The sequence below is a fragment of the Vigna unguiculata genome, chromosome 10, assembly GCF_004118075.2.
Source record: "Vigna unguiculata cultivar IT97K-499-35 chromosome 10, ASM411807v1, whole genome shotgun sequence".
In the NCBI taxonomy this organism is placed as follows: domain Eukaryota; kingdom Viridiplantae; phylum Streptophyta; class Magnoliopsida; order Fabales; family Fabaceae; genus Vigna; species Vigna unguiculata.
In genome coordinates this window covers 17,098,347-17,122,446 of record NC_040288.1, presented here as the reverse complement: position 1 = coordinate 17,122,446, position 24,100 = coordinate 17,098,347, and the positions used below count along the sequence as shown (strand labels likewise).

Below are 24,100 nucleotides of genomic sequence, written 5' to 3'. Positions count from 1 at the left end.
AGTCTGTACCGGGGGGTCAGAAATAACCAAATCTCTAGGTCAGGCGAGGAAACATTGGAATGCTTGTGCCATAGTATATACCTCATCTGTTGGCATAGGAACCAAAGCAAACGACACGAGAACCTCCTCTACCGTGACCTTAACCTCATCCTTTGATAACTCCATGACATGAAGAACTGTGGCTGCCTCAAATACTTTTCCATGAGCCACTAGTGTCTTCTCTCTACCATCCCAAATATATAGCTGACATGGATGAGTGTCATCCATGTCATCCCCGGGTGGAGCTGAATAACTCCCATTTCCGCTTCTACCTGTTAGAGTCAACAATTTATTAATGTTATTCAATTATTTTATTAAATATCATTTAGTCAATTCATAACTTATAGAAAACAGATTTACCCATGGGAGGCACAAATAGGTCTAGTTCTGGCGGAGAATCCACTAGCGAACGAATGCCATAATGCTCAAATTGGCGCATAAGTTCTTCTCTCGCCCTCGTAGTGATTATTTCTTGCATTCTTTCTTCAGAATCAGCACCATGATTGCATGAAGACTAACGAGAGGAGGATCCAAAAAATTGGCGTATGCCAAATCCTGATCCAGCACCCCACACACGTCTAGGGTGCTCAGGCCGTCCAATTGCAGCATCAAGTATGTCATGATGACCTTCTGGAGTTAATCCTCCTTGGGAGCTCTACTCAACCAACGAATCCTAAAATGTAACAAAAAACTTTATAAAAAATAATACAATATAAAACATGAACGAGCTATTTAGATAAGAATTGTATCTTTCAATTTTCTTAGAGATTTATCGTGCAGATTCAGAAGTGTAGTTACCCGATATGCATAGACGGGCTAACTTCCACTTTTGATGACGTGATGGTGCTGGAGGAGGCTCAGTATCTTCACCCTCAAAGGTGAGGGCCTTGATTTTTTCTTTTCTAACATTATCTTCTCTTCAAGTTTTCTATACCCACCACGAGACAATATGTGCGGGTTTTTATTTTGAGCACTTATGCTTTAAGTCTTTTTTTTCTCTTTTCATGTAACATATAAAACTCACTTTATGAATTAGTTCAAATTTTGCATAATTATCAATTGTGCAATTGATGATTTCAAATAAACATATCTGTCATCCCTCAGATGTCCGAAGCTCAAAAACTGACGCCATATGTCTTCATCAATCCAAGTATATTTCAACAATGGATTTTCATTCTTTTAGATCCAAAGACATACCTAGACGTCAACTTGGTCTTAAAACCACAAAATTTCTCAACCACCGATGACAAACATTTTTGTTTAAGCCTCGCCACATTTAGAATTTCAAATGTTAGCTGCAATATAGAAAATGTCATCAATAATATTTAACATATTATCAACAAAATCAAAGTATAACGTTAATAACATTAATATTAGTTACCAATAAATCCTGCCATATCATTTCCCGATTAACTTTAGTGACATGATCAAAAGATGGAGTAAGGATTGATATTCTCTCTCATGCCAACATTCCTAAATAGCTTTTGAAGATGTCCGCATAATGACCACTAGGCATTCTAGTGTCGATGTTAATATCAATAGGTGTTTTTTGACCATTAACTCTTCTAATCAAGAGTTGTCTCAACCTAGTGGCTCCTCTAGTGGGTCTCTTAGCGGGTGTTTCATCCTCTGATGAACTATGATGTTCAGCCATATATCTATGAAATGAAAACATCACAAAACATTAATAAGCAACATATAAAATCACATATAAAAAATTATTTAACAAAACAACTAAATTTTAACAAGAACACAAAATTCATACATAAAGTTATTGATTGGTCATATGTATATTCCTTCATTGTGATCTTCTTGAATTGCTTGTACATCACCAACTAGAGGGATTTCATCAACATTGATCGTTCTTCTAAATGGGTGGGTGACAACAATATTAAAATCACTCAGATTCTCTTCATTAGGATCAAACTGCTTTTTCCCCTGAAGAGCGACAAACCAACATTCAGATGTAGGATCTTTAACATAGAAAACTTGAGATGTTTTTTGTGCCATGATAAATGGCTCGTCTTGATAACCCACTTTTCGAAAATCAACTAGAGTCTTTCCTGATTCATCCATTTTGACACCACTCTTATTGTCAACCCATTTACATTTGAGCAGTGGAATAATAAACATGGTATAATCAACCTCCCATGTCTCTTGTATTACACCATAGTATGTCATTGATCCAAATACAAGATTTTGATCTTTAGATGTAGAAATTGTAGCAACTCAGCTTCAAGACTGACTCCACTATTTTGTACTGTGCTTTTATCATCCAGAGACTTCATATAGCATATGCAATTATTGATTTCATAACATGTACAACAAATGACATCAAATTTCAATCCATTCGCTAACTACATCAAAGTCTCAGAACATTGCGAATCTTTCCAAACCTTAGATTTAAACCAAGGCATGAATGTTCTATTATGCTCCATCAAATGCCATTTCTCCGATTGTCTTGGATTGTTCTCTTTCACAATGACTTTGTGTGCAGATAAGTAAAACATTACCTCATCTATGTTGTTCAATATGTATAGGTGTGCTTGCAACAACTCTTCGCGATCTTTACTAACCACACTCACACCTCAGATGCTATTACTTATAGAACATCTGTTTAACCATGATCTCTAAGGAACTCCTATAGGTTTTGCTTTTGCCATGTAATCTAAACAAAACTCGACACTTTCTGTAACATCCCTAAGAAATATTACTAAAAATTTAATAAATAAAATCCAAGATAAAACATAGATCGCATTTAATAAAACCATTTCCCCAAAAAACGCGAGAAATTTAAAACTTTAACATAACTGTCACAAACCAGGAGTCCATACATATAAAACTGAAATACAAGTCAACGGCTCCTGCCGGGTTTACATAATATTCTCAAAAACAAAATAGTAAACGTATACATATGTATCTACAAAATATCCCATGCTAGCCCTCGCTCCAAGTCTAAGCATCTCCTGGCCCACCTGTCACACCATCTGCTCCCGGATAACAAGTTATCCGATCATCGCCACACACACAGAAAGGGTAAGCTATGCACAATATATAAACAAAACATGAATATAATTATGTTCCCCAACCCAAAATAACATAATTAACTTCATAATTTCCAAATCACCCAAACCATGACCTCATAGTCCGTCATGAGCCATATGCATGAACTAAGTCTTGGGACTTCCCTGTGTTCCCACGAAACTAACTCATTCGTGGTCCAACCCTATGAGCGTATCTCGCTCATAGTCCTGCCCTACAGACTCCTCGTCTGTAGTAAAACATCCAAGTCTCACACCTGGACCTTGGCACGCACGCAATCACCATACTATGGACTCCTCGGCCAATAGTAGCCGATGGGAACATAACAGTTCCTTGCCCATCGTGCGCCTGACACATGCAATCACCATACTAAGGACTCCTCGCCCACTAGTAGCCGACGGGAACTCAACCAGTTCCATGCCCACCATGTGTCCAACCACCGAGCACGTCCCAGACCCCTAATGGACTTAATCCTTCAAGCCCACACACCACAACACATGCATATACAATCTAACCATGGTATAACAACCAAATACACTCACAAGCACACAGAAACATGGTATAACAACCAAATCGCATAAACTCGCTTAGGCTAGGGACCCCTCGCCCAAGCTAGACCCTCAATCTCGCTTAGGCTAGTCCACCTCGCCTGAGCGAGTTTAACTCAGCAACCAAAACACACCATCTCGCTCAGGCGAGATCCACTCGCCTGGGCGAGCCACACGTTCGCCCAAACCTCCATTCCCATCACGCCTGGGCTAAAATACAATCAAAACACCACACATGACCAAGACATCTCGCTTAGGCGAGGTCATGACCTCGCCTGAGCGAGACCAAACTCGCTCAACACACCAAACTCCTCGCCTGAACGAGAAGTCGCGCTCAACATGAGCACCCTTCCTTGCGATCTCGCTTAGGCGAGCCATTCTCGCCTAAGCGAGAGTGTTTGTCGCTCAAACCTGAAACCATTTGCCTAGGCGAGAAACGCAGCACAAGGCCAAAAACGAGGTTCTGCAACTCTCGCTTAGACGAGATGACCTCGCTTGGGCGAGGCTTGCAGAGTTTCCCTCTGTTTACGCACACAAACCATCCGAAATCATACCCAACCACATTCCAATTCATGCCAAACAATAGAGGGTCATAACCTAGTTCAAAGCACAATTCACACTTACATTAACCAAAACCCTCATTCTCGACACCCAAAATATGCAATGCATAAAAGATTCTTCAACCTATAACCATCCAACCCATTCATTAATTTGATTATTCAGGCACGAATTTACTACCATCATATTCCAATCGAGACAGCAATAACACAGAACCACAATTCACATCATAAAATTCACATACTTAAAATACAGCTCCCCTAACCTGAACTTCTTGATGCAATTTGGGTAAAAAGAAATTCCTCCTTTATTGCCCACTCCTTTGTTCCAAAACCCTCTCAATTCAACCTCCAATTCTCTTCCCTCAACCTCAGAACTCGTGCTCCTCTCAAAGGCCAATTCACAGCACTGCCAAAACCCTTCTTTTCCTTTAAAATGGCCTTTTATAGGTGTCTTAATTAAGGGTTCTAAAAATAATACGAGTTTGGGCTTTTAATAACCCTTCAAGTTTACTTATTTGGTAATTTCCTAGCCCCCTTGGCTGCCCCATCCTGCTAAGCTTTTTTTTACCCCTTCACATTCATACCACAACTATTAGTTAGTAAAAATAAAGCTTATTCTTTGCCCACCAAGGTTTGAACCCATGACCTTCCACTCATAAGGCTAAAGCACAACCACTATGTCAATTCACATCTGGTTATACTCACAGATTAACAATAGTTTACAATACCAATCACATACTCATACATATCCTTAAAAATCAATAACAAAACAATCACACAGAATTGGCATACTTAGGACTCGAACCCAAGTCCTCTCACACAATCAAAGTACTCTCAACCACTTGAGCTAGTATTTTTCCACATCACATTAAACAACAATTAATGCCATAAAGGCGTCTTCTACCCGCATTTATTAATCAATTAATTATTTAATTAATTAATTTTCCCGGGTCTTACAATTCCCCCACCTTTAAAAGTTTTCGTCCTCGAAAATAAAACTTACCAGTAAAGAGGTGAGGATAGGACTTCCTCATGAGATCTTCCATCTCCCAAGTCATCTCTTGAGTTTCCTCATCCCAGAGAACCTTCACAGTCCGAATCTCCTTCCCTCTAAGCCGTTTGACTTGAGAATCTAGAATCCTCACCGGTCCAACTCCCAAAGTCAGGTTCTCATGCACCTGAACATCATCCTGCTCCAGCACATGAGTAGGATCCGCCACGTACTTTCTCAACTGTGATACGTGGAAAACATTATGTAGGTTTCCCAAGTGAGGTGACAATGCAATCTCATACGCCACCGGTCCAATTCGCCTTGTAATCTGATATGGACCGATGAATCGAGGGGTCAACTTCCTCGACTTCAACGCTCTCCCAATACCTGTTGTAGGTGTAACTCTGAGAAATACGTGGTCATCAGCCTTAAACTCGAGTGGCCTCCTCCTCTTATCTGCGTAGGATTTCTGCTGACTCTGAGTTACACGCATCCGTTCCTATATTACCCTTACCTTCTGAGTGGTGTGTTGTAAGAACTGTGGACCAAGTACCACAGCTTCCCCATCCTACTGCCAACGCAAAGATGTTCGACACCTCCTGCCATACAAGGCCTCATACGGTGCCATCCCGATGTTGGAATGGTAGCTGTTATTATAAGTGAACTCCACTAGTGGTAGCACATCACTCCAAGTCCCGAGGTGATCCAGAACACACGTTCTCAATAAGTCCTCCAGAGACTGTATGGTTCTCTCAGACTGGCCATCCGTCTGAGGATGATATGCCGAGCTCATCTTCAACTGAGTACCCAATGTGTTCTGCAACGACTGCCAGAACCTCGAGGTAAACCTCGGATCTCTATCCGATATGATACTCTCAGGCACACCATGTAATCGGACTATCTCCCTGACGTACAACTTTGTCAGCTTATCTAGGGACATCTTCTGATTAATAGGTAGAAAGTGAGCGCACTTCGTCAATCGATCCACTATTACCCATATAGAATCGTGCCCCATCATTGACCTCGGTAGATGAGTAACAAAATCCATGGAAATGTTGTCCCATTTCCACTGAGGAATCTCAAGAGGCTTTAACGTACCACCTGGCCTCTGATGCTCTATTTTCGCTTTCTGACACACTAGATAAGATGCCACATAGTTTGCCACATCAGTTTTCATACCAGTCCACCAGAAAGTCGCCTTCAAGTCCTTGTACATCTTAGTCATACCTGGGTGTATGCTAAGACTACTTTTATGCCCTTCATCCAAGAGCATTTTCCTCAGTACCCGACTGCTGGGTATACACACCCTCTCTCTGAATCGTAGGATGCCATCTCTACCCATCCTGAAGTCTTTCCTCTTCTCTGTGCCCAACTCACTAATGATATACTGCAATTCCTGGTCCTTACCCTGTTCCACCCGAACCTCATCCAAGAATTCATTAGTGATCCTCAACATGCTGCATTGTATGTGATCTGTCTCCATATCCAATCCCAGATTCATATCTCGCAACTTCTCGATTAACTCCAACTCCTTAATCATCATGGCCGACACATGAGATTTCTTCCTGCTCAAAGCGTCTGCTACAACATTAGCCTTACCAGGATGGTATAATAGTTCAAAGTCGTAGTCCTTCAGGTATTCCATCCAGCGCCTCTGCCTCATATTCAATTCCTTCTGATCAAACAATTATTTCAAGCTCTTGTGATCACTGAATACTTGAAACTATGCCCCATACAAGTAGCGCCTCCATGTTTTGAGAGCAAAAACCACCGCTGCCAATTCTAAGTTGTGAGTAGGATAATTTTTCTCATGCACCTTCAGCTGACGAGATGCATAGGCAATAGGTCATTTCTCCTGCATCAACACACAACCTAGACCTTGGTAGGAAGCATCACAGTACACCTCAAACGTCTTGGTGGTGTCAGGAATAGCCAGTATTGGCGCAGTGGTCAATCTCTTCTTCATATCCTCAAAACAATTCTCACACTCGTCAGTGCAAGAGAAAGGCTGGTCCTTTCTAGTGAGTTGAGTCAAGGGACTCACCATCTTGGAGAACCCCTCCACAAATTGTCTATAATAACCTGCCAAGCCCAAGAAACTCCTCACCTCAGTCACAGTCTGTGGCCTTTCCTACTTCACCACTATTTCAATCTTTGCTGGATCCACCGTTATACCTTGAGCTGAGATGACATGGCCCAAAAATTGTACCTCATCCAGCCAAAAGTCACACTTCGTCAGCTTCCCATACAGTTTATGTTCTCTGAGAATTCCCAGCATCACTCTCAGATATATATCAGTATGTCATCAATGAACACGACAACAAACTGATCCAGGTACGGTCGAAATCCTGTTCATGTAGCCCATAAAGATAGCAAAAGCATTTGTCACCCTGAAAGGCATCACTACATACTCGTAATGCCCGTAGCGTGATCTGAACGTCGTCTTCTGCACATCCTCCGGTTTGACTAAGACCTGATGGTATCCAGACCTCAAGTCAATCTTAGAGAACACTGCGGCTCCCCTCAGTTGATCCAACAGATCATCTATCCTCGGCAGCGGATACTTATTCTTTATGGTCAGCTTATTCAGCTGACGGTAGTTGTAAGACCCGGGAAAATTAAATAGTTATTTAATTAATTATTTAATTAGGACGGGTAATGAGAATATTTAAAGTAATAAATGTGGAGAACTATGACGTGGAAAAGTACTAGCTCAAGTGGTTAAGAGTACTTTCTTGTGTGTGAGGACTTGGGTTCGAGTCCTATGTGTGCCACTTGGGTGTTATTTAAATTATGCATTTTTGTGTGTTTATATATGGAATGCGTATGGATGATGATAAATCCTTAAAATTGTGGGAGTCATCATGAAACATGTGTTGGTTGAATGGTTTGGCATTGGTTTGGTATGTGCATGAGTGTGGGTTCAAACCTTGTTGAGAACTAAATAGTTTTCTTTTTGCTAAATTTCCTTTGAGCATGAATATGAAAGGATTGGGAAACCTAGCAGATACTGGAGAGGCAATGAGGAGGGGGCTGAAAAATAATGGGTGATAACCATTGAAATGGCCTTAACCATATTTTTATTTAATAAAAATCGTTTTAGTAAAATAGAGAATAATTAGGGCACATTAAGCTTGAGAGAGAAGAGAGAAGGAGAGGAAAAACCAGTCTGTGAAAGGTGCAAACAGTTCTGAGAGGGAGAGGGGAAATTTCTGGTGCGTGAAGGGGGCCAGCGAGAGAAGGATTAGAGTGGTTCTTGTAGCAAAGGGAAAAGGCGCGCAAGGAGAGTGGGAATCTCAATTTGGAGCGCGAATTCCTGGTAAGGGGAGTTGCTTTCGATGCTTTAGATACATATACATTGTATTATGCTTTGGTGATCGAAACTACATGCCTTCCACCTGTTTTTCTGCACTGTTCGATTGGGTTTCTGGGTTTTTCCCAGAAACCGCCTGGCGGTTTGATCCTTACCGCCAGGCGGCTCATCAGAGATGAGCGTATGTTCTTGTTTTGGTTTGAGTCGCCTGGCGGCGATGAGTTCCTGCCTGGTGGCGCGACCTTGATTGTGTTCTGTTTGATGGCGTTGATGCTAAATTGGAAGAATATAATGAACTGTTGAGTGTCAAATGATTGTATAAAATTGTGTGATGGATTATTGTCATATACTTCTTGTGGGAATGTTTGTGATCATATTGGGGTTTTGTACGTGGGATTGTTGGGTGGATTAGGAATTAACTGAAATTGAGGAATGTGATAATTATAATATTGTTGAGTCTGGACGTTGAAAAGGTTGGAACTGTATGTGTGGTGGTTATCTGGGAAGGAGGAAAACAAGATAGGTTTGTGGGGAGTGCAAAAACGCATGCAGAGGGTCTGATTCTGGTGTGCCGCCTGGCGGGGCTGTCCTATCCGCCAGGCGATGACGTGTAGCATCCCTGATTGAGTGATGTACAGGGGAGTTCTGTGAGAGAGAGAGGGAGAGAGAGAATCTTGGGGATTGTAAAGGTTGGTATAGTGGAGAGGAGAGAATTGTGAGTGGGGAGTTGGAAAGGAAAGGTGGTTTGAAAAGAGACAAAGTAAAGGGGATAGGAAGTGAATTAAGATTATATATAGTGTAATGAGTGAGAGGAAAATGCAATTGGAATGTTATGATGCTAATAGAATCTGAACATGAACCTAACTTATTAGTGGATGTTGAGGGTCAATGATAGTGAAGAGGGGTTGGTTGAGAAGAATGGTAGAAAAGTTGGAACTAAGAATTCGAGTGAGATGGGCAAGAGGAGTGGGAAGATAGAGTGAAGGATGAAATGATACATGAACTGTCAATTGAGTATATGAGGTTTATGAGTGAGTATGATTGTGAAAAAGGGAGATATGGGAATAGGATCTGTTAACTTGTGAATTAAGACCTGATGACATGACTTAAGAATAAATAAATCTCTAGTTGAAATGTGTGAAGGATGAGGTTGGGCTATAACGACATTATAATAGGATGGGAATTGGCAATAAGTCAGAATGGGGTGCTGAGACCAAAAGGTGAGTTGCTCTTCGAGTAACTTAGGCTGTAGAATTAACCAAAATGGAGTGCCAAATATCAGTTGCAGAATGCCTCTGATATGGCGCCTGACGGCTTGTTGATCACCGCCAGGCGATAGACGTAGCGTGAGTGAACCCTGTAAGGGATGGCGCCTGGCGCCACGGTGAGGTCCGTCAGGCGATGACGAGAAAACAGTGGGTCTAGGAGGACGCTGGCGCCTGGCAGTGAGTGAATACCACCAGGCGGTCTAGAATAGTTTCGCCTGGCGGCGTGTGGGCCGAGCCAGGCGGAAATGCTGTTGTTCTCTGCCTTCTGGTGTGTTGTTTTAACTGACGATGATGCTTTGCTTGGATCGGGAGATGCTGTGCCATGAGCGGGTAGGTTCATGGATGGTGATTGACATGTGATGATATGAGCGGGGAGGTTCATATCAAGTTACTCTCACGTGGGGATACGAGCGAGGTAGGTTCGTATGTTCCGTGCTCACGTTGAGAGATGCCACGTGCGGGGAGGTACGGGGGCTGGTGGATCACATGTGTTGGACTACGGGCGGGCAGGTCCGTAGAGTAGGACTACGAGCGGGGAGGTTCGTAGAGGCAGAACCACGAGCGGGCAGGTTCGTGTGAGCATCATGTTCCCGAGTCCAAGGCTAACCAATTGTATGATTTGAAGACTGTTAAGTCTTGGGGTTAGGGTCTTGGCCAAGAATTATATATATAATGAATAAGATGGGTATATGATTTATCTGGTGTTCTATATGTTGTTATTTTATTTTCTCAGCTCACCCTTTCTGTTTGTGTGTGGCGATGATCGTGTAATTCGTTACACGGGAGCAGATGTTGATACAGGTGGTGCTGAGGATGCTCAGATGGCGGAGTGAGGGCTAGCATGGGATTAGAGCTAGGGTTTTGCTAATTTGTAATTTATGTTTTTAAATACAAATTTTGGTAACTTGTAACCTTTTATGGATTTAGTTATGAGTTATGGCGCACTATTTTAATGAGTTTAAATTTTTCCCGCGTTGGGATTTTTATCGAGATGACTATTAATGTAATTATTTCTTTTATTATTTATTTTTTAAGTAATATTCCCTAGGGATGTTACATTTGGTATCAGAGCAAACGTTTTGATGCTTTTGGGGCAAACTGGGGAGTAAGCTGACGTTTGTTGTGTGAAATTGATTGATGTGTGCTGGATGTTAAATATGATAGAGTATAATTTAATCTTTAGCTGTTTGATTTTAACACCTGAATATGTGGCGTGTACAGGCAATGGCGAACAGAAGGCGTAGAAATACCGCTGGCGCTGATGAGATTGCTAATGCAATCCATAGGATGATGGATGCTATGCAGCCTGTGGCAGCACCACCGAGGGTTATGATCCCACCTGTTAGGCCAGTGACCATAGAGGACTTTATGCGTCACAAGCCGGCTAAATTCACTGCGAAAGCCACCCCAGATGAGGCTGACGCATGGCTTTGTGAATGTGAGAAAATATTCAGAGTGATAGAGTGCACAGAGGCGCAGAAGCTAAATTTTGCCACCTTCCTGTTAGTGACTGAAGCTGAGTATTGGTGGATGAGTATGCAGCAACAGATGATAAACAGAGCTGAAGAGGTGACTTGGGCTAACTTAAGGACGAGGTTCCTGGAGAAGTATTTCCCTGATAGCGCTAAACATGAGCGCGAGGCAGAGTTTCTCACTCTACAGCAAGGGAGTCTATCAGTGCAAGACTATGTGGAGAGGTTTGAGTACCTCTCGAGATTCTACTCCCAGACGGTGACGGAAGAGTGGCGCTGTAGGAAGTTTGAGGGCAGCCTCAAACATGAACTGAGGCGTTTTATTGTGCCACTGAGGGTGCGAGAGTTCCCAACCTTGGTTGAGCAAGCCAAGAGCGTAGAGCAGCTGGAGATGGGACCCAGCCGGGTCAACCGCACATAGAAGAATAGTGTTGAGGGCAGAGTCCAGAAGAAGCCCTACAGTAGACCAGTCGCGTCTTCGTGGAGACCGAGGTGCTATAATTGTGGGGGTGAGCATCTGCAACGAGATTGTACTAGACCCGCACGCAGCGGAGGCAGTGGCATAGGCGCTCGTAAGTGCTATGCCTGTGATCAGCCAGGACATTTCGCCAACAGATGTCCTAATAGGAAGACTACACCAGCATCACGACCTCAGCCATCCTCTTCCGACAGACCGAGAGCCGCAGGCCGGGTTTTTGCCATGACCAGCACAGAGGCCACCCGGTCAGGTAATCTGATTCTGGATCATTGTCTACTTTTTGGTAACAGTGTGTTAGTGCTATTCGATTCAGGAGCTTCGCACTCCTTCATATCTCATGATTGCGTGAAGAAATTGGGGTTGTCTACTCGTGACCTTGGATGCGAGTTGATAGTCTCGACACCCGCATCTGGACAGGTTTCAACAAATGTAGCCTGTGTTGGATGCTTGATGGAGGTAGAGGGCAGACGCTTCAAGGTGAATCTAGTTTGTTTGCCCTTGGAGGGATTGGAGGTCATATTGGGAATGGACTGGCTGTCTATCAACCATGTGGTGCTTGATTGTGGACGACACAGAATTGTGTTCCCAGAAACAGAAGGGATAGAGTTGGTAACGTCTGGAGAGGCAGTGAAAGAGATGAAGAGAGGGTCGACTTGTTTTGTGATAGTGGCCCAAGAGAAGAAAATAAGTACAGAAGAGCAGATCAGTAAGATACCGGTAGTGGACGAATATGCCGACGTATTTCCAGACGAGATACTTGAGTTACCACCCAGTCGGGATATAGATTTCTCAATTGATCTAATCCCTGGAGCGGCTCCAGTGTCGGCAGTGCCATACAGAATGGCACCAGTTGAACTAGCAGAGTTGAAGAATCAGATAGAAGACCTGCTAGAGAAGAAATTCATTCGACCTAGCGCTTCCCCATGGGGAGCCCCGGTGTTATTAGTGAAGAAGAAAGACGGAAGTTCTCGGCTGTGCGTCGATTATCGGCAGTTGAACAAGTTGACGATAAAGAACAAATACCCACTGCCGAGAATTGATGATTTGCTTGATCAGCTCAGAGGGGCAGGAGTATTCTCCAAGATTGACTTGAGGTCTGGCTATCATCAGATCTTAGTCAAGTCAGAGGATGTCCAGAAGACAGCCTTTAGATCGAGATATAGACATTACGAATATGTCGTTGATGCCCTTTGGAGTGACCAACGCTCAAGCTGTCTTCATGGATTATATGAACCGCATCTTCAAACCATATCTGGACAGATTCGTGGTAGTGTTCATAGATGATATTCTCATCTACTCACGGACTAGAGAGGAGCATGCTGACCATCTGAGAATTGTGTTGGGGGTATTGAGGGAACATCAGCTGTACGGTAAACTGTCCAAATGTGAATTCTGGCTGGACGAGGTGCAGTTTCTGGGGCACGTAATTTCTTCACGTGGTATATCAGTGGACCCGAGTAAGATTGAGACGGTGTTGAAATGGGAGAGACCTCAAACTGTAACAGAAGTCAGAAGCTTCTTGGGATTGGCTGGATATTACAGGAGGTTTGTGGAAGGGTTTTCTAAAATGGTGAGTCCATTAACTCAACTCACTAGGAAGGATCAACCCTTCTCATGGACTGATAAATGTGAGGAATGCTTTGAAGAGATGAAAAAGAGGTTGACTACCGCTCCGATTTTAATTATTCTAGATACCAGTAAGACGTTTGAGGTATACTGCGATGCATCCTACCAGGGTTTGGGTTGTGTACTAATGCAGGAGAAGAGGTCGGTAGCTTATGCCTCTAGACAATTAAAGGTGCACGAGAAAAACTACCCTACTCACGATTTGGAGTTGGCTGCTGTAGTGTTTGCTCTTAAAACATGGAGACACTATTTATATGGCTCCCAATTTCAGGTGTTTAGTGATCATAAAAGCCTGAAATATCTGTTCGACCAGAAGGAGCTAAATATGAGACAGCGGCGTTGGATGGAGTATCTCAAGGATTACGATTTCGAATTACTCTACCACCCTGGTAAAGCTAATGTGGTTGCGGATGCCTTGAGTCGGAAACGGATGCACATCTCAGCTATGATGGTGAAGGAGTTGGAGTTAATTGAGAAGCTCAGGGATATGAATCTGGGTATGCAACTGAGTGAGGATTGCATCAAATGTGGGGTGCTTACATTGACTAGTGATGTATTGGGAGTTATCCGAGATCGACAGAAGGATGATGCTGAGTTATAGCAATTTGTGAGTTGGATAGGGACTGAGAAGGGGAAAGACTACCGGATTGGGACAGATGGTATCCTAAGGTTCAGAGACCGAGTCTGTGTGCCTGGAGATTGGAGGTTGAGGAAACAGATTCTAGAGGAGGGCCATAAAAGCCGTCTTAGCATACATCCAGGTATGACTAAGATGTATCACGACTTGAAACAGTCTTTCTGGTGGAACGGGATGAAGATTGACATTGCAGACTTTGTGGCATCGTGCTTGGTATGTCAGAAGGCCAAGATTGAACACCAGCGACCAGGGGGTACACTGGAGTCATTGGATATTCCTCAATGGAAATGGGACAGTGTAGCTATGGATTTCGTCACTCACTTGCCGAAGTCTGTGAAGGGGCACGACTCAATCTGGGTAATAGTGGACAGGTTGACAAAGTGTGCTCACTTCCTTGCTATTAATGAAAAGTGGTCAATGGACAGATTGGCTGAGTTGTACGTGAGGGAAGTGGTCAGGTTGCACGGTGTGCCGGCCAGTATAGTGTCAGATAGAGATCCGAGATTCACTTCTCGTTTTTGGCAGTCATTACAGACAGCGTTGGGGACTCAGTTGAGGATGAGTTCTGCATATCATCCTCAGACTGATGGGCAGTCGGAGCGTACCATTCAGTCCTTGGAGGATCTGTTGAGGGCTTGTGTATTGGATCACATGGGTAGTTGGAGTGAGATGCTTCCCTTAGTGGAGTTCACATACAACAACAGTTATCACACCAGCATCGGTATGGCTCCATATGAGGCATTGTATGGGCGGCGGTGTAGGACGCCACTATGTTGGAACCAGGATGGAGAATCATTAGTGTTGGGTCCCGAGTTTTTACAGCAAACCTCTGAGAAGGTTAGGGCAATCCAGGAGAGAATGAAGGCTACACAGAGCAGACAGAAGTCCTATGCAGATATGAGGAGACGACCTCTAGAGTTCGAGGTTGGGGATCATGTATTCCTCAGGGTAACGCCGACAGCTGGTATTGGGAGGGCCATCAAATCGAGGAAGCTAACCCCGAGATTTGTTGGGCCTTATCAGATTCTGAGGAGAATTGGAGTTGCAGCTTATGAGATCGCCCTACCACCACACCTGACGAATCTGCATAACGTGTTCCACGTTTCTCAGTTGAGGAAATATGTTGCAGACCCGTCGTACGTACTGGAGTCAGACGATATTCAGATTCGGGAGGATTTGACGGTGAGCACTGGGCCAGTGCGAATTCTAGATTCACAGGTGAAACAGCTGCGGGGGAAGGAAATTAAGACTGTGAAGGTGCTGTGGGATGAGACTACCCAGGAGATGACCTGGGAGATGGAGGATCGCATGAAGCAATCCTACCCGCACCTATTTCCTGGTAAGTCTTATTTTCGAGGACGAAAATCTTTAAAGGTGGGTGTAATGTAAGACCCGGGAAAATTAAATAGTTATTTAATTAATTATTTAATTAGGACGGGTAATGAGAATATTTAAAGTAATAAATGTGGAGAACTATGACGTGGAAAAGTACTAGCTCAAGTGGTTGAGAGTACTTTCTTGTGTGTGAGGACTTGGGTTCAAGTCCTATGTGTGCCACTTGGGTGTTATTTAAATTATGCATTTTTGTGTGTTTATATATGGAATGCGTATGGATGATGATAAATCCTTAAAATTGTGGGAGTCATCATGAAACATGTGTTGGTTGAATGGTTTGGCATTGGTTTGGTATGTGCATGAGTGTGGGTTCAAACCTTGTTGAGAACTAAATAGTTTTCTTTTTGCTAAATTTCCTTTGAGCATGAATATGAAAGGATTGGGAAACCTAGCAGATACTGGAGAGGCAATGAGGAGGGGGCTGAAAAATAATGGGTGATAACCATTGAAATGGCCTTAACCATATTTTTATTTAATAAAATTCGTTTTAGTAAAATAGAGAATAATTAGGGCACATTAAGCTTGAGAGAGAAGAGAGAAGGAGAGGAAAAACCAGTCTGTGAAAGGTGCAAACAGTTCTGAGAGGGAGAGGGGAAATTTCTGGTGCGTGAAGGGGGCCAGCGAGAGAAGGATTAGAGTGGTTCTTGTAGCAAAGGGAAAAGGTGCGCAAGGAGAGTGGGAATCTCAATTTGGAGCGCGAATTCCTGGTAAGGGGAGTTGCTTTCGATGCTTTAGATACATATACATTGTATTATGCTTTGGTGATCGAAACTACATGCCTTCCACCTGTTTTTCTGCACTGTTCGATTGGGTTTCTGGGTTTTTCCCAGAAACCGCCTGGCGGTTTGATCCTTACCGCCAGGCGGCTCATCAGAGATGAGCGTATGTTCTTGTTTTGGTTTGAGTCGCCTGGCGGCGATGAGTTCCTGCCTGGCGGCGCGACCTTGATTGTGTTCTGTTTGATGGCGTTGATGCTAAATTGGAAGAATATAATGAACTGTTGAGTGTCAAATGATTGTATAAAATTGTGTGATGGATTATTGTCATAAACTTCTTGTGGGAATGTTTGTGATCATATTGGGGTTTTGTACGTGGGATTGTTGGGTGGATTAGGAATTAACTGAAATTGAGGAATATGATAATTATAATATTGTTGAGTCTGGACGTTGAAAAGGTTGGAACTGTATGTGTGGTGGTTATCTGGGAAGGAGGAAAACAAGATAGGTTTGTGGGGAGTGCAAAAACGCATGCAGAGGGTCTGATTCTGGTGTGCCGCCTGGCGGGGCTGTCCTATCCGCCAGGCGATGACGTGTAGCAGCCCTGATTGAGTGATGTACAGGGGAGTTCTGTGAGAGAGAGAGAGAATCTTGGGGATTGTAAAGGTTGGTATAGTGGAGAGGAGAGAATTGTGAGTGGGGAGTTGGAAAGGAGAGGTGGTTTGAAAAGAGACAAAGTAAAGGGGATAGGAAGTGAATTAAGATTATATATAGTGTAATGAGTGAGAGGAAAATGCAATTGGAATGTTATGATGCTAATAGAATCTGAACATGAACCTAACTTATTAGTGGATGTTGAGGGTCAATGATAGTGAAGAGGGGTTGGTTGAGAAGAATGGTAGAAAAGTTGGAACTAAGAATTCGAGTGAGATGGGCAAGAGGAGTGGGAAGATAGAGTGAAGGATGAAATGATACATGAACTGTCAATTGAGTATATGAGGTTTATGAGTGAGTATGATTGTGAAAAAGGGAGATATGGGAATAGGATCTGTTAACTTGTGAATTAAGACCTGATGACATGACTTAAGAATAAATAAATCTCTAGTTGAAATGTGTGAAGGATGAGGTTGGGCTATAACGACATTATAATAGGATGGGAATTGGCAATAAATCAGAATGGGGTGCTGAGACCAAAAGGTGAGTTGCTCTTCGAGTAACTTAGGCTGTAGAATTAACCAAAATGGAGTGCCAAATATCAGTTGCAGAATGCCTCTGATATGGCGCCTGGCGGCTTGTTGATCACCGTTAGGCGATAGACGTAGCGTGAGTGAACCCTGTATGGGATGGCGCCTGGCGGCACGGTGAGGTCCGCCAGGCGGTGACGAGAAAACAGTGGGTCTCTGAGGACGCTGGCGCCTAGCGGTGAGTGAATACCGCCAGGCGGTCTGGAATAGTTTCGCCTGGCGGCGTGTGGGCCGAGCCAGGCGGAAATGCTGTTGTTCTCTGCCTTCTGGTGTGTTGTTTTAACTAACGATGATGCTTTGCTTGGATCGGGAGATGCTGTGCCATGAGTGGGTAGGTTCATGGATGGTGATTGGCATGTGATGATATGAGCGGGGAGGTTCATATCAAGTTACTCTCACGTGGGGATACGAGCGAGGTAGGTTCGTATGTTCCGTGCTCACGTTGAGAGATGCCACGTGCGGGGAGGTACGGGGGCTGGTGGATCACATGTGTTGGACTACGGGCAGGCAGGTCCGTAGAGTAGGACTACGAGCGGGGAGGTTCGTAGAGGCAGGACCACGAGCGGGCAGGTTCGTGTGAGCATCATGTTCCCGAGTCCAAGGCTAACCAATTGTATGATTTGAAGACTGTTAAGTCTTGGGGTTAGGGTCTTGGCCAAGAATTATATATATAATGAATAAGATGGGTATATGATTTATCTGGTGTTCTATATGTTGTTATTTTATTTTCTCAGCTCACCCTTTCTGTTTGTGTGTGGCGATGATCGTGTAATTCGTTACACGGGAGCAGATGTTGATACAGGTGGTGCTGAGGATGCTTAGATGGCAGAGTGAGGGCTAGCATGGGATTAGAGCTAGGGTTTTGCTAATTTGTAATTTATGTTTTTAAATACAAATTTTGGTAACTTGTAACCTTTTATGGATTTAGTTATGAGTTATGGCGCACTATTTTAATGAGTTTAAATTTTTCCCGCGTTGGGATTTTTATCGAGATGACTATTAATGTAATTATTTCTTTTATTATTTATTTTTTAAGTAATATTCCCTAGGGATGTTACAGTAGTCAACACACAACCTCGAACTGCCATCCTTTTTCTTTACTAGTAGTACCGGTGCTCCCCAAGGTGATGCGCTCAGCCGAATGAACTTCTTCTCAAGCAAATATTCTATTTGCTTCTTCAACTCTGCCAACTCTGCGGGTGCCATTTTATAAGGCGCCATGGATACTGGGCCAGCCCAAGGGATGAGATCAATGGAGAAATCCACATCCCTACTCGGTGGCAACTCGGGTATTTCATCTGGAAATACGTCGGCATACTCCTCCACGACTGGAATCACACTGATCTTCTCGGTGGTACTATTCTTTTCTGCATGAGCCACTATCATAAAGCAGGTGGCTTCGACTTCTGCTTCGTTTATCGCCCTCTGAGCCGAGATTAACTCCAGTCCTTCATGTTCTGAGAATACCAAACTGCGTCGTCCACAATCAATTATGACGTGATTGTTAGACAGCCAGTCCATCCCCAAGATTACGTCCAGTCCCTCCAAAGGCAAGCACACCAAGTTCACCTTAAATCCGCGACTTGCCACTTCCATAGAACACCCAACGCAGACTGAACTGGTAGCCACTTGACCTGAGGAGGGAGTTGAAACAAGCAACTCACATCCCAAATCACGTGTCACCAATTTCAATCTCTCCACGTACACATCAGAAATAAAAGAATGGGTTGCTTCGGAATCAAACAACACAAGCACTACATTACCAAACATCATACAAGGTTCAAGGATAAGATTACCCAACTGTGTAGCCTCTGTGGTGGTCAGGGCAAAGGCTCTGCCCGCTGCCCTAGCTCGCTCTGCTGGCGATGCTGTAGGTTTCTTCGTGCCAATACTCTTCTTTTCTGGGCAGTTGTTGGCGAAGTGTCCCGATTTGTCGCATATGAAGCATTTGTGACGGTCTCCTGACCCTCCTACTCCGACTACAAACTGAGGGCAGTTCCTCTTCAGGTGGGGTCCGCCACACTGATAACAACTAGGACCCTGAGATGTCTGTGGCCGGCTGTACGGCTTTTTCATCTGCCTAGCCTCCGCGACATTCTTCTGATGTCGGCTCACAATAGGACCAAGGCCCTTCTACAAGTGCTCGACGCTCTTGGCCTGTTCCACCAAGACCGGGAATCTCCTATCTCTTAGAGGTGTCACTACTTTCTTCAATTCATGTTTGAGTCCCCGCTCAAACTTCAAGCACCTCCATGCCTCAGTCATATTTTGTGAGGAGTATCTCGCCAGATGTTCAAATTTTTTGACGTACTCCTGTACTGACATATCTCCTTGCTGCAGTGCAAGGAACTCTGCCTCCCGATCCTGTCTAGCAGTATCTGGAAAATATTTCTCCAGGAAACGAGTCCTGAAGTTTTCCCAGGTAGTCGGCTCCTCCCGAGTCTCCATTTGTTGTTGCATACCTGTCCACCAATACTCTGCATCCTCATTCAGCAGATAGGTAGAAAAGAGCAGCTTCTGCTCATCCTCACAGTTCATCACCCTGAAAATCTTCTCACACTTGCGGAGCCATGCATCTGCTTCATCAGGGAAGGCCTTGCCAGTGAACTCAGCTGGCTTGTGGCGCAAGAAGTCCTCCACAGTCGGCACCCTGACTGGTGCAATCGTCGTCCTAGGATGTGCGGCTACGGGTGGCTGCATCGCATCCACCATCCGGTGAATCGCCTCAACGATGTCATCAACACCACTACTCCTCCTCCTCCTGTTAGCAGCCATAACCTGGATACGCCACATTACAATTGTTAAAAATCAGTCGCTTAGCCATAACCTCGTCTGTAGTAAAACATCCAAGTCTCACACCTGGACCCTGGCACGCACGCAATCACCATACTATGGACTCCTCGCCCAATAGTAGCCGACGGGAACATAACAGTTCCTTGCCCATCGTGCGCCCGACACATGCAATCACCATACTAGGGACTCCTCGCCCACTAGTAGCCGACGGGAACTCAACCAGTTCCATGCCCATCATGGGTCCAACCACCGAGCACATCCCAGACCCCTAATGGACTTAGTCATTCAAGCCCACAATCCACAACACATGCATATACAATCTAACCATGGTATGACAACCAAATACACTCACAAGCACATAGAAACATAGTAAATCGCATAAACTCGCTTAGGCTAGGGACCCCTCGCCCAAGCTAGACCCTCAATCTCGCTTAGGCTAGTCCACCTCGCCTGAGCGAGTTTAACTCAGCAACCAAAACACACCATCTCGCTCAGGTGAGATCCACTCGCCTGGGCGAGCCACACGTTCGCCCAAACCTCCATTCCCATCTCGCCTGGGCTAAAATACAATCAAAACACCACACATGACCAAGACATCTCGCTTAGGCGAGGTCATCTCGCCTGAGCGAGACCAAACTCGCTCAACACACCAAACTCCTCGCCTGAACGAGAAGTCGTGCTCAACATGAGCACCCTTCCTTGCGATCTCGCTTAGGCGAGCCACTCTCGCCTAAGCGAGAGTGTCTGTCGCTCAAACCCGAAACCATTCGCCTAGGCGAGAAACGCAGCACAAGGCCAAAAACGAGGTTCTGCAACTCTCGCTTAGACGAGATGACCTCGCTTGGGCGAGGCTTGCAGAGTTTCCCTCTGTTTATGCACACAAACCATCCGAAATCATACCCAACCACATTCCAATTCATGCCAAACAATAGAGGGTCATACACCAAATCATGTGCACATATTACAGACCAGAAATAATCCCAATAACCCGGTTCAAAGCACAATTCACACTTACATTAACCAAAAACCTCATTCTCGACACGCAAAATATGCAATGCATAAAAGATTCTTCAATAACACAGAACCACAATTCACATCATAAAATTCACATACTTAAAATACAGCTCCCCTAACCTGGACTTCTTGATTCAATTTGGGTAAAAAGAAATTGCTCCTTTGTTGCCCACTCCTTTGTTCCAAAACCCTCTCAATTCAGCCTCCAATTCTCTTCCCTCAACCTTAGAACTCGTGCTCCTTTCAAAGGCCAATTCACAGCACTGTCAAAACCCTTCTTTTCCTTTAAAATGGCCTTTTATAGGTGTCTTAATTAAGGGTTCTAAAAATAATACGAGTTTGGGCTTTTAATTCCCCTTCAAGTTTACTTATTTGGTAATTTCCCAGCCCCCTTGGCTGCCCCATCCTGCTAGGTTTTTCTTTACCCCTTCACATTCATACCACAACTATTAGTTAGCAAAAATAAAGCTTATTCTTTGCCCACCAAGGTTTGAACCCATGACCTTCCACTCATAAGGCCAAAGCACAACCACTATGTCAATTCACATCTGGTTATACTCACAGATTAACAATAGTTTACAATACCAATCACATACTCATACATATCCTTAAAAATCAATAACAAAACAATCACACAGAATTGGCATACTTAGGACTCGAACCCAATAAACAACAATTAATGCCATAAAGGTGTCTTCTACCTGCATTTATTAATCAATTAATTATTTAATTAATTAATTTTCCCGGGTCTTACACTTTCTTCAGCAATATACCTTTCGATCATTGAAGCTTCTGGACGATATTGATTTTTCACATACCCTTTCAAAATCTTCGTGTAACGTTCAATAGGATACATCCATATTAAGTATATTGATCCACAAAACTTGATTTCTCTCACCAGATGAACAAGTAATTGTATCATGATGTCAAAAAATGATGGAGGGAAAAACATCTCTAGTTGACACAAGATGATAACAATCTTGGCTTGAAGTTCATCTAACTATAAAGGATCACTGACTTTAATACAAATTGAAGAGAAAATGCACACAAACGTGTCATAGTTTGTCTAACATTTTTGGGTAAAAAATTCCACGAATAGCTACAGGTAACAATTGTTGCATTAAGATGTGGCAATCATGAGACTTTAGGCCAACAAGCTTCAAGTCTTGCATGGACACTAAACTCTGAATATTTGAAGAGTATCATTGAGGTACCCTAACACTCTTTAAACATAAGCAAAAACTTCTCTTATCTTGTCTGTATATAGTATAACATGCAAGGGCCAAATAAGTACGCCTACCAGCCTCCCTTGGTGCCAAGTCTTCTCGGATCTTCCTTTCAACCAAATCGAAACGATCATTTACTCTATCTTTTGTCTTTCCCTGAATGTAAGTGTACCAATCAAGCTATCACACACATTCTTCTTTACATGTATGACATCTATGCAATGCCTAACTTGTAACTTCGACCAATATGGAAGATCAAAGAATATTGATTTTTTCTTCCAAGGGCTCGATGCAAATGACTTCTCTGACTTCTTGGACTTCAAAGAATTATGTACTTTATTAACTTTTTCGTGAATTTGAATGTCAGTTAATGGAGTTGGTGCTTTTGAAAACCTTCGATGGCACAGATACATAGTCTTCCTTCCATTTTTCAACTGATGAGATGCAGTGTTTTCTTCACATATAGGACATGCTTGACGACCTTTGATACTGTACCCCGACAAATTACCATAAGCTAGAAAGTCATTAATGGTGCAAAATAACATTGCATGCATCATGAAAGTTTCAGAAGCAACAACATCAAATACTTCAACACCATCAACCCACAACAACTTCAAGTCTCCAACTAGAGGATTGAGATAAGTTGTAAATGAATAATATAATGGGCCAACAACTGTGGTTTGTACTTAAATTACCAAATGGATTCATTCCATCGGTAGCTAAGCCAAAACAAATATTTCTATATTTTTCACCGAACTTGGGAAATTCCTGATCAATATTTTTCCATTGCATTGAATCAGCTGGATGACGAAGCAGTCCGTCACATCTTCTCTCAGTTGCATGCCATCTAAGGTTTTTAGCGTCTTTAGGATTTGCAAACAAAAGCTTAAGTCTGGGCACAATTGGATGGTACCAGACTACTTTCAAAGCAGATCCTTCCTTCTCTATTTGACCACTATCTTCATTGTTTCTTTTCTGCTTATACCATGAAAACCCACACTTTGGACATTTGTTCAAATCTTCAAATTCTTTTCTGTATAATATGCAATTATTAGGACATGCATGTATCCTTTTATACTTCATACCTATTAGACAAAGAATTTTCTTGGCGTCATAGTTTTGAGTGGGTAGAGTATTTCCCTCGAGAAGCATTTCATTCAAGAGCATGAGCAATTCTGTGAAACTTTTACCTGTCCAACCATTGGTCGCTTTCAAATTCATAAGTCTTAAAACTATTGATAATCGCGTGAACTTAGTTGAACCGGCATACAACGGAGTTTCCACATCAGCAGACATCGTCTCATACACATGTGCTTGTGCAAAAGCTTTTGCGCCAACATCCCGTATCATGTCCTTTATATTGTCTTCTTCTACTCGCCTTTCACATCGCTTTTCTCGTCGCTCTTTCATGGTGGAATGGACAACATGTTCAGTTCGAGAAACAGTTGGAAATTCTATTAATTCATCATGCCATGTCCATCACAAATAAGATGTTCCCTAACTTGAGTTGCATTTAATTTTCTCCCATTCAAATAGTTGACACAAGGTCATCTGAACTTCACCTCATCATCACTTCTCCCCTCATAACGTTGCGTAAATTTTTTAAATTCTTCTACTCCATTCCTATACTCAGTGCTGATACGTGGTAAATTAATCCAATCTCGATCTATACGTATGTATACTGAAATTGCGTGAACAATTTCAGTAATCTTTGAATCAATGCTCACGTCGTAATCAA

The 24,100-nt window shown here is 43.2% G+C and overlaps 4 protein-coding genes across 4 annotated transcripts; 1 reads left to right on the top strand and 3 right to left on the bottom strand.

The window, feature by feature from the left end:
• Positions 1–3,963: 3,963 nt before the first annotated feature.
• LOC114165314 lies at positions 3,964–5,673 on the bottom strand. Its single transcript, XM_028049964.1, has 2 exons — positions 5,193–5,673; positions 3,964–4,226 (listed from the first exon to the last, which is right to left on the bottom strand). The coding sequence occupies exons 1-2, from the start codon at positions 5,671–5,673 to the stop codon at positions 3,964–3,966; spliced, it is 744 nt and encodes a 247-aa protein (XP_027905765.1).
• A 1,353-nt stretch (positions 5,674–7,026) lies between these two features.
• Positions 7,027–7,458, bottom strand: LOC114165313 (uncharacterized mitochondrial protein AtMg00860-like). Its single transcript, XM_028049963.1, has 2 exons — positions 7,356–7,458; positions 7,027–7,262 (listed from the first exon to the last, which is right to left on the bottom strand). The coding sequence occupies exons 1-2, from the start codon at positions 7,456–7,458 to the stop codon at positions 7,027–7,029; spliced, it is 339 nt and encodes a 112-aa protein (XP_027905764.1).
• Positions 7,459–10,985: 3,527 nt separating this feature from the next.
• Positions 10,986–11,654, top strand: LOC114165312. Its single transcript, XM_028049962.1, has one exon. The coding sequence runs from the start codon at positions 10,986–10,988 to the stop codon at positions 11,652–11,654; it is 669 nt and encodes a 222-aa protein (XP_027905763.1).
• Positions 11,655–17,256: 5,602 nt separating this feature from the next.
• Positions 17,257–19,405, bottom strand: LOC114165311. Its single transcript, XM_028049961.1, has 2 exons — positions 18,405–19,405; positions 17,257–17,308 (listed from the first exon to the last, which is right to left on the bottom strand). The coding sequence occupies exons 1-2, from the start codon at positions 19,403–19,405 to the stop codon at positions 17,257–17,259; spliced, it is 1,053 nt and encodes a 350-aa protein (XP_027905762.1).
• Positions 19,406–24,100: the final 4,695 nt, after the last annotated feature.

What these genes read in the sequence shown, in the direction of transcription:
- LOC114165312 (XM_028049962.1), top strand. Translation starts at nt 10,986, where the DNA reads ATGGCGAACAGAAGGCGTAGAAATACCGCTGGCGCTGATGAGATTGCT.
- LOC114165311 (XM_028049961.1), bottom strand. Translation starts at nt 19,405, where the DNA reads ATGAAAAAGCCGTACAGCCGGCCACAGACATCTCAGGGTCCTAGTTGT. An exon ending in AAAAAGGATGGCAGTTCGAG is followed by an intron (nt 17,309 to 18,404) that starts GTTGTGTGTTGA and finishes TTAATTCTACAG; the next exon opens with CCTAAGTTACTCGAAGAGCA.
- LOC114165313 (XM_028049963.1), bottom strand. Translation starts at nt 7,458, where the DNA reads ATGCTGGGAATTCTCAGAGAACATAAACTGTATGGGAAGCTGACGAAG. An exon ending in CCATGTCATCTCAGCTCAAG is followed by an intron (nt 7,263 to 7,355) that starts GTATAACGGTGG and finishes TGGGCTTGGCAG; the next exon opens with GTTATTATAGACAATTTGTG.
- LOC114165314 (XM_028049964.1), bottom strand. Translation starts at nt 5,673, where the DNA reads ATGCGTGTAACTCAGAGTCAGCAGAAATCCTACGCAGATAAGAGGAGG. An exon ending in CTATCCTCACCTCTTTACTG is followed by an intron (nt 4,227 to 5,192) that starts GTAAGTTTTATT and finishes GCTTTGAACTAG; the next exon opens with GTTATGACCCTCTATTGTTT.